We start from the raw sequence: 10578 nt of genomic DNA on the forward strand, positions 1-10578 counted from the left end.
TGTTAAAACCATAACCTTTCGATTGATTGTAAAACAATCATATCGTACCAATTATATAATACGGGTTTATATAACATCTACATATTCTTAAAGTAAAGATATCGGCACCAACTGTATAGTTCATGGAGAACCAAATTTTGACTGTCCGTTAAAGTTCGAAATATTAGATGATTTATGACGAACATGATTAAATCGACACAAAAAAAAATTGAATCTGAATAATAAACTTAATTACATATCAAAACATTATAATTATCTCTCATAGACACAATATGTGATTTGACGACCGAAACACAGGGCTCTGTAAAGATTACTAGATGTCTACTTGCATATCTTATCAAATCATTCATTTCATTGTGATATATGATTTATATATTGACTAAATTAACTTATTAGTCGAGGGAATGTGTCAAATGGAACTAAAATACAAATAATCAGTTATTTTGTGGTTTGATATTGAAAAATAGGATCAAAATAATAGCAGGGACAGTTGTACAGTTGTATACTTAGTTAGCCAAGTTACAATGTAAATGTTAAACAACGTATCAAACAACAAAATATGTAGCAGCTGAACATAGTTTGTGTACATAATTATATTTGTATTAATGAACAGAATAAATCAGATCTGTAATCAACGAAAAAAGCGTCTAAATTACGTTTTATCATCAAATTGCATGCAAAGACGTCGAGTATTTGGAATTTGTTTTTGCCGCAAAATTCCGCGCCAGCCAGTCAGATTGCAACAAATCTAACTCGAACAAACGTTTCTGTTGCACGGAGCTACAATGGTGAGCCACCGCAAGCGCTTGTCCGCGTAACCAAATCCAATATGGTAGCCTTTGGTTTTGGAGTCTTCCGAATCTAGAGCAATTTGATGATAGTTAAGGTAAGTGTTATTTTACATATTGGACAGCATTTCTTTGATGAGAAATCCATATGACAGGACAAAACAGTATGTTTGTGACCTAATGCATCATACATGGCGCTAGTTAATGTAGATACCATCGATTCTTCTGATATTTTTTGACGTTTGACACCTGTGAAAACCAAAACAAACCACTTTTCACGTGTAGTTTTGTATACAATATAGTGGTTTTGTGGATGTTTCCCTGTCTCTTACATACTAAACTGTTTTCATTGTAATATAATGATGCGTATATCACCTATTTAATTCGTCTTACAGTATGTCTTATTTTGTTTAACTGTTATAATGTCTAGACTTTATCACAGTATCACTTACTTGTATACAGCTACATTTTACACAACTTATATATATAATTAACAATAAATCTTTTTGAACATGTATGATTTTAGTAAATATAAGAATCTTTTATTGAGTTATAATAATATAGATTACATCTAGCAGTTGAACAGTTAAAGTGTATATATAGTACTTTACCTATAATATGTCAACTTTCCTTTATATTTGATATCTACTTGTTTATGCAAATGTTTATACAGTTCTTTGAAATAACACAATTTCTTCATTTTTTCAGTGTATAAGCATTCAAAGAAACAATAATTGATACAGAGAAGAACAGAATAATAGTACAACTAGCATCATGGAAGCTATATTCATCCAGATGGATAGGGTATTGCTGCATTCATTAATGGAAGCTGTTGACAATATTAATGCTGGAATAGGTAACGGAAATGTTCCATGTTCAGCGTTGGAGTTACAAAATGTAAGAATGATGGAGATTCTACAGGAATTGTGTCTGATTCAATACTTCAACAATGAAGCTATTCCTACTCCAGTATTTGACAGCGAGTTCTGGGAAACTCAGGATTTATCTTCTCTTAGTGTTATGATTGTGCCTAATGGTGTCTACATATTCAGGCGTGATGACTTTGGTTCAGTAATAGAACATCAGCAGATGATTTCTAATGCCAACCAATATGCCCGTTACATGGAGGAAATGTTTATTGCTGGAAATGTGGTCGCATTGGAAGCCTCTGATCCAGCTCAGGACTGGATCAGTCAGGAAATGATTAAACCGCATGTGATAACAATAAGGGAAATGTTAAAATTCACGGATGTTCAGATCAAAAATGGATTGGAAAATCTTCATAGAAGAGGTAAGTTTCCATTAATGTGATGCTTATGTTATATGATTGTAAATTTTAAAGGCAAATAATATATATAATTCTTTGCATGAAAAGCTTATGGTGGTACAAAGATTACTCAATTTTCATGAGAATCAGTTCATTTTTTCCTGACCATGTCGTATCCTGTCCCCTTCATGAAGACTGTAATGACTACACATATTGCCAGTATATATAATGTGACAGAGTGGAGTGTGCTGCTGGCTTTTTTATCAGTATGCTTGAGTGAGGTAGCACTATAAAGGCTGAATCGGTTCATCCCTATCACAAAGAGACAAACACACTGCAGCCCCTCCCCCAAAAACCTGCATGCACTGATCATGGTAGGCATGCATTTTTTTTCTTCAAAATCTAGTGGTACAATTAGTTAAATCAAACTCATGCAGTTGGTCAAATTAAATTTTGTCATGATATACTTAATATTTTCATATAATTAGTTCTCTGTACATGTATTTAGTACATACCAGGGATCACTTTGGGCAGAGATTTGGGGATTTTTACCCATGTTTTTCAAAAAAATCCCATTAAAAAATCAAAATTGTACCTCTTTATACAGACAAATCTCATAGGAATTTTGCTAATCTCATAAAATCTCCCATAGGTTTTAAGAGCCAGAGTTATCCCTGCATACTTCATCTTGCATGGTCAACATGCATATACACCCCATGATACTGTTAACATATAGTTTACGTATCAAAATCGTTAAATTAACCACGTTTACAGTACTCGGGACATAAAAATGGTATGAAGTAATATTTAATTAGATATTATAAACAAATTCAGGATATTGATAGACCTCAAACTTTATATATTGTACATGTAAAACTATATAAAATTATGTTTGCAATATTATTATCATGTGATCATCTATATACATGTGTATGGATTAACATTTAACCTGATCATCTGTCAATTACCATTTAATAATTAACTACCCACTCATGATCAGAGCAAGGGATCATTTCTCTTTATATAATTAGCTCACAGTGAAACGACTTCTCTTTCACAGTTAATTTAAATCACAAATGTACCATTCATTTTTATCACTCATGCGCATATCGATCAGTCTTTGATTATCGCCATTAAACATGTGTAACCATTTACTCAATCATAATCATCACCTCTTCACAATTATTTCCTTCCATCATTTACTTAATAATTATATGCTGTATATCTGAAGATCGTATACTTGTATTTCAGGTGAGGAGATCAATTTCCTGAATCTGCTGGACGCCCTGATTCTGACGGAGGATGCTGTGGTGAATGTTTATGTCGGGACAAGGAAATATGCCTTCTCTGCTGATGTCAAACTTGTCCTCCATGAATGTTTTGATAAATGTAAGTTTTCAGTACCAGATTCTGAAATTTATTTAAAGGTACATTAATATATTCAGTAATTGATTGTAGGTTTTGATTTCATAAGCTCAATATCCATTGTAGTTATTTGTCTTGGACACTGTGCATTCCTATAAAATGACCTGTGTATTCTGACATTCTGTATAGTCTGACTAATAAAGTGACAGATTAAACAGGTTACATCATATATATGCATGTTCAGTTTGGATATGATGTATTGGGATGGATATAGATTAAAGTATATACACATATATATGGTCTCACAATTGTTCAGTAAAATGTAATACAGTTTGGAATCAATATATGTGAAAACATTTGTTTCTATTCTATTCACTTGTGTCTTAAATATCTTCATGATCACTGTACTCTAGTTTTTTATGGCCATTCTGAAAAATTGTCACCTGATGGAAATTGAGAATTTTTTGTGTACCAACAATATTAACATTTGTGGGAAAGGGGAATAAGAGATAACTGGCTTTGTGAATTCACAAAAATAAAACACATATATATACTTTACATATAAACAGCATACACATGTGACAATAATTAGGAATGAGAACTGCATTTTCATGAATTAAAGATGAAAGATTACCATATACACTATATGAAGTATACAATATACATTTTGTATTTTAATTAAGACTGTATGTATATTACCAAATTCTTAATGAAGTATATAATATATATATATATATATTGTATGTACCGTAGATTTTGTATTTTAATTATGACTGTATGTACCAGGTATATTACCATATAGTATACTGTATGAAGTATATGATATATATACATTTTGTTTTTTAATTATGACTATGTAGATTACCATATACATGTACTATATATATATGAAGTATATAATATATACACATTTTGTATTTTAATTATGACTGTATGTACCAGGTATATTACCTTATAGTATACTGTATGAAGTATATAATATATACACTGTTTGTATTTTAATTATAACTGTATTTTCTTAAAATTACAGACCAGAGAGAACCAACAATGGAAGAATTTGACCAGGAATGGAATCGCATCAAAGGTACTGGCATAGGTAATACTCTGACCATTATACAATATTGGTGTAAAAAGTGTATGTCAAAATGAGTGTGTCTTATAGTACACTGTTTCAGATTTATCATCCAGTGGACTGATAGCTATAGCATGACCCATAACTCTTCAATATCAAAATTATACATAAATTGAGCTTTAAAATTTTGGTCCAAGTTTGAATCCAAGGGAAGATAAGCATTAGCCGTGCAATTCTTTACGAAATCTAAGGGGTTGGTAGCCAATCGAATATTTCTGTACAGAACTAGGAAATCTGGAGATGATTTTACCAGTGTTAAATGTGGAACTTATACTGTAGGTGAGAAATTAGTCATCATCTTCACTATACCTGTAATTAGGACATAGTGGAGTATGTTTATGTCCTGATCATGGAAGAAGCTGTAGATGTAGTGTGAAACTGGCAGATAAATGGACATACTGTATATCAAAACATAAAACCACAAGCCTATTGTTATTGATTCTCTTTGTTCATGTACTACAACTGTTACTGAAAAATTATATCTTGAGTTGTCATAACAACATTAATTTATCTTACTTTTAGGAGATATTTGTATATGTTGTTTGTTTGAATATTTCCAGAACATTTGATCAACCTTCTGGACATAGAGAGAACCAGGGCTGAACAGGCCGATACCAGGGCTGAACAGGCCGATACCAGGGCCATCAGGGCACACAGGGAGAGGATTGAGGCTATGAGGCAGATTAACACAGCCATGGAGGACAGGAATGAAGCACAGGAGATGATGAATGCTGCCATTGAGGAAATCATACAGGCCAAGGATAGGGAAGAGAGTCTAGAGGAGGAGAAGAGGAGAGCAGAGGAGGAGATTGTACAGAGGATACAAAAGGAGGCAATGTTACAGGAGGAGAAGAGGAGAGCAGAGGAGGAGATTGTACAGAGGATACAAAAGGAGGCAATGTTACAGGAGGAGAAGAGGAGAGCAGAGGAGGAGAAGAGGAGAGCAGAGGAGGAGATTGTACAGAGGATACAAAAGGAGGCAATGTTACAGGAGGAGAAGAGGAGAGCAGAGGAGGAGATTGTACAGAGGATACAAAAGGAGGCAATGTTACAGGAGGAGAAGAGGAGAGCAGAGGAGGAGAAAAGGAGAGCAGAGGAGGAGAAGAGGAGAGCAGAGGAGGAGAAGAGGAGAGCAGAGGAGGAGAAGAGGAGAGCAGAGGAGGAGAAGAGGAGAGCAGAGGAGGAGATTGTACAGAGGATACAAAAGGAGGCAATGTTAGAGGAGGAGAAGAGGAGAGTAGAAGAAATGTTATTACGTGAAAAGATGAGGGAACAAATCAGAGCAGAGATATTGGAACACGAAAAGAGGAAACTTGAAGAAGAAAAACTGTTAATGGCAGCAAAATTTGAGGAGGAGAAGAGAATTCTTTTATCACGAATACAACAAATATCAGGATGTGCACAAGCATGATTTGTGTGTTGAGTGGGTGTTGTATGTTTAGTGGTTTGAATGAGAGCTGTGTGCTGTAAGGATGTGATCAAAATCATGAATGCTAGTTTGTATAGTCTACATTTGACAGCTATTATGTAATTTAAATGTAATCTTATTAAGTCAAGGGGAAGCTACTCTGTACAGACCACAATTTATTCAACTTTTCCAGATATAAGTTGAACATTTGAATATAAATTTGGTTTGTTATCTGATTGTCATCTGCTACGTCTTTGTTAGCATTAAGATATATTGCACAGTACCAAAATCGTTATATATTTTCTAATATATCATGATCTATTTCATCATCTGAACATTATAGTGCTATTCATAGTTTGAGTGTAAATATGGTATCAATCACATTGTCATCACATTGTAAATATCTCCTCTTTAACATTATCAGTGTCAATATCTCCATCATTACATTATCAGTGTAAATATCTCCATCATTACATTATCAGTGTAAATATCTCCATTATTACATTATCAGTGTAAATATCTCCTCTACGTTATCAGTGTAAATATCTCCATCATCACATTATCGTTTAACAATTATCAGACTTAGTATCTGTGACATAACCTTTTCAGTGTTAATATCTCGTACATTACATAACATTATCAAAATGTAGATATATTATTTTGTTTTCTGACTGATATTTAAATATTTACATCCCTAGTGACCCAACCTGAGTCATCTGCTTGTAAATATTTGAATCATGTCAGTTCGATTGGGTTATAACTGTACATTAACTCTCATATCAAGGAGTATTTTGTTTTATTGTACCAGATTTCCGGTACAATCACATTCAACACAGTTTAGATGAGGGTAAATTGAACGCTTGCCCTCAAGTAATGTTTGTTGTTTCATATGAGAGCTATAGAAGTTTTTCATCAATATTTTTTTTCATTACATATGTTGTGGATACAAATTAATTTTGATAATGGTACATTAATCACTATGAAATGGAAAGATTTCATCCTCATTCTATTTTTCAACGTAAATACACTGTATAAAAATATCACAGATTGCAGCAAAAACATTTTTGTTTTTCATTGATAGTATTTTAAATGGCAGCAGAGATTATATACAAACCTGAAGTATATACAGTACTGTATACAAATGATGTCGCAATATGTTGAATTTGATTTTTTTTTCCACAAAATCTCCACTCAATTTCCTCATCAAAATTTTCTTGAAATAATTTTTGTTTTCACAAAAAGAATATGACAGATTTCTATACATGTCTATCACTTGCAGCTGAATTCTTTTGCTTTTGCCAAAAAATCATGTTAGGTAATTAAAAGAATGAAATAAAGTTAAATCTAATTGTAATATTCATTTTAATCTTAAGTTCACTTTAATCGTTTTTAATGTCCTTTATGTACCAAGGTGAATTATTACTGATCAGTTGAGCTGTATTTTATTAAAAACAATGTTTGAAAATCTCATGACGCATGGTCTATTTTAAGAATTACAACTTAAATTTTTAAATAGATTTATTTAATAAATGAATATTTAAAATATTTTTAAAAATCTCGCAACAGAATTTTTTAAATGCACATGTTTTATAAAACTTCCTTCAATATTTGTTAAAAGTATTTTTTTAACTTCTGAAGAATTTGAAAATGTCTTACAAAAGTGTATATGACAATTATTATATGCTAGAGGCAGTAATGTTCTATGAAGATTTATTGTCATCACTGAAAAATGTAAAGGGAGGTAATTTATCTTGTTGTAAATGTTTGCTTAATATAATGTTATTTTAAAGTGCTGGTCCATTTCTTGGTATGAAATAAGCTGTCTCTTTTGAATTATTCTGAAGGGATCAATATATATTTATATACTTGTGTAGATTTTAAAATTTGTTGTCTAGTTGATGTTGGAAATCATGGTCTAAGACATGTATTACCTCTAATTCCCAGGTATATCAGGAGTGAGAATTTATATTGATGTTTTTTTCTGGATTTAAATGTTTGACAGTTTAAGATACAGATTTGTAACAAAAACCAAAAGTTTCTTCCAATAGACAAAAGTGTATGTTTTAAAACCTCTGATGAGTAATTCTCAAAAAGAATTCTGTAAATTTTTCTTGTTTGGTTAGTTACAATTATTAGGAGTATGGCAAATCAAGGATGTAGAATCGGGTTACGATGTTATTAACATTCAATGATACAGAATTGTATCATCCTCAATGTTATCATTCAGATACTAACTAGCATCGGTACTGAATCACAAAATTGTAGCGGTATTATTACAGATTTAGAATTGATATATTCTAACAGCATTTTATTTAGCAACGGGATTTATTTTTCTTTCAATTTTGAAAAGGCAAGGAAAGACCTTTGTCTATAAATTTTGAATTAGTAATGGAATAATTTGACATTAAATTTCGAATTACTGAGGGAAATATTTTGTCATTAAGATTTGAAATACCAAGTGAATACATAATCAATGGAATTTTTTTTTTAATTAGCAAGTGAATTCTTGGACTTTTATAGAATTTTATGAATGATATGTACAGATGTTTCTTGTAATATTTATATACGATATTATGATGTTTTGTGGCAAGGTTACTCTTAAGTAAAATGCTGTCTATCATCAAAGAAAAGTTTTGAATTTTCAAAGGTACACTGCATTTGATATTTGATGTAATGTTGGTATTTATTTTCATAATTTGAGAAGGGGTTACTTTATGACTGAACACAAAAAGGTTGACCAAATGAAATATGTACTTGTGTACATTTGACATGTTTTACTGAATTTAAAAATCTTGTTAGATTTGAACCATTTCATTATTTTTTTTAAGATGGGAATTGTGTATGTAATCTTACAATTTAAGACTTTCCAATGTGAAATCTAATATAATAAATGTTCTATACTGTTGCTGAGAATTGACAAATGTCTATTTTCTATATATATTAAGTATACCTTATCATGACAAAAACAAATTCTACCCAGAGACATTTTAAAGTCTCCACACCATCTATATTATGATTATATTACTGTACATACATGAATGGTTGACAAGTTTTTTTTATTATACCTTATTGACAAGGTATCCTTGATACTCCAGGGGTTACGATTACATACATTCTCGTGATCATGACCCCAGGGGTGTTGAAGATGTTGACAAGGATGGCGAGTAACTAAATGTGTTGAGGTAGACGTTGGTTAGTATTGCAATATAACAAAGTTTTGTCTATTTTCTGTATTTCAAGATAGGACTGTCATTTCTTTTGTACCCATTGAAAATAATCTATGCAGCAGCTATCTAATAAAGTAAAAGAAAAACAAAATATTTCTACTTTTGTGTGTTTTATAATTATTCTAAATTTTAAATTTCATCATTTCGTCATTGAATACTTTTACAGATGCCTCTATTCTAGCAACTTATTTTTACCCCCTTGTATTGTTGTATGTGTGTTGGTGTACACGTGTATGTACGTAAGTTCCCCTTTTGTTAACTACCTGGCATGTTTTTAAACGAACATTAATGTTCGGTTATTGCAATCAAGAACTGGACTGAGAAATATGACCATATTTGGTAACCACATTCACCAATACGCCATCTACTGTCTGTTTCAATGAAATATGGCTGCCCCCATTGCCTTACGCTTCAAATAATTTACCTGCAAAAACATCTTCGTTTTATATAGTAGTTGAAAATGTTGAAATATATTCAGTAGATGTTTTCAAGATGCATACGATTTGCGAAATGCATAACACTAGCGAAATGTTAAGACTAAATGAACCTGAACTTTGCGAATAACTCCAGGTCAATTTATTTATGTAAACAACTATTGCGCAGGCGCATTCGTCTCCGGATGTTTAGAAAGTTTTGCTCGTCCGTGTTCATTCCAAAACGGCTGACATTATAATAGGTCTGCAAATATGTCCGCGATTTACTTAAATGTGTAATACTTTTTTTATTCTAGAATGTTGCATCATTATCAACTAGGTGTACATTTCTATAATTTAGAGAAAGAAATATATCAATAACGGGATACGAGACGATACATTGTATCATACTATACATGTAGGATACTGTACGTGGTGTTTGCGAGAAAGAACTGTACATATGTATAGACTTACAATTAGGTGGCATTTGTGGTCAGGGTGACTGGTCATAGCGTTAACGTTGTCATCGATTTCCATATACCAATTTCCTTTGACGAAAATGACCAATAAATCAAATGCAAATGATAATATCTTGTTATGTGCACGGGATTGCTTGTTGTAGGCGATACTTGGAACGTATTTACTGTTGTAAGGGAGGTAACTGCAAGATTACGGAAATCAAAAGTTAAACCAATTTGATTGGTCGATTCTTCCATGACTTTGGCAGGGGGTTTACAATCGAAGTAACAGATAACTACGGTAATATTCAGATGATATCAACAATAACATTTTTGGATACGTGTGGTTGGCAGTTGTCATGTTTAAAATGAACAATTATATAGCTTGTTTTTATTTCGGCAAAGACAAGAATATTTACTGAAACGGACCACAAGTGAAGCGGACTTGGAAATACCGAAACGAAGAAAAATGGGGCTTAATTATAATATAAATTGCCATTATTTTCAGAGGGTTGACCAA

At 32.0% G+C, this 10578-nt stretch overlaps 1 protein-coding gene across 2 annotated transcripts; it reads left to right on the forward strand.

Annotated features, from left to right (window-relative positions):
- The first annotated feature begins 812 nt into the window (after window positions 1-812).
- On the forward strand, window positions 813-9280 carry LOC117336671 (vicilin-like seed storage protein At2g18540). Of its 2 annotated transcripts, none has more exons than XM_033897283.1 (5): window positions 813-886; window positions 1497-2079; window positions 3307-3444; window positions 4451-4516; window positions 5113-9280. In XM_033897283.1, exons 2-5 carry the CDS (start codon window positions 1563-1565, stop codon window positions 5961-5963), a joined length of 1572 nt encoding a protein of 523 aa, XP_033753174.1. In that variant the 5' UTR covers window positions 813-886; window positions 1497-1562; the 3' UTR covers window positions 5964-9280. The 2 variants fall into 2 exon arrangements, with proteins under 2 accessions (XP_033753174.1, XP_033753182.1); XM_033897291.1 differs by having other exon boundaries at window positions 4451-4504.
- Window positions 9281-10578: the final 1298 nt, after the last annotated feature.

Source organism: Pecten maximus, chromosome 1, assembly GCF_902652985.1.
Source record: "Pecten maximus chromosome 1, xPecMax1.1, whole genome shotgun sequence".
Taxonomy (NCBI): domain Eukaryota; kingdom Metazoa; phylum Mollusca; class Bivalvia; order Pectinida; family Pectinidae; genus Pecten; species Pecten maximus.

Coding starts and splice junctions, on each gene's coding strand:
- LOC117336671 (XM_033897283.1), top strand. CDS start 1,563: ATGGAAGCTATATTCATCCAGATGGATAGGGTATTGCTGCATTCATTA. Junction 3,445..4,450: donor CCATGAATGTTTTGATAAAT/GTAAGTTTTCAG, acceptor TTAAAATTACAG/ACCAGAGAGAACCAACAATG. Junction 4,517..5,112: donor CATCAAAGGTACTGGCATAG/GTAATACTCTGA, acceptor GAATATTTCCAG/AACATTTGATCAACCTTCTG.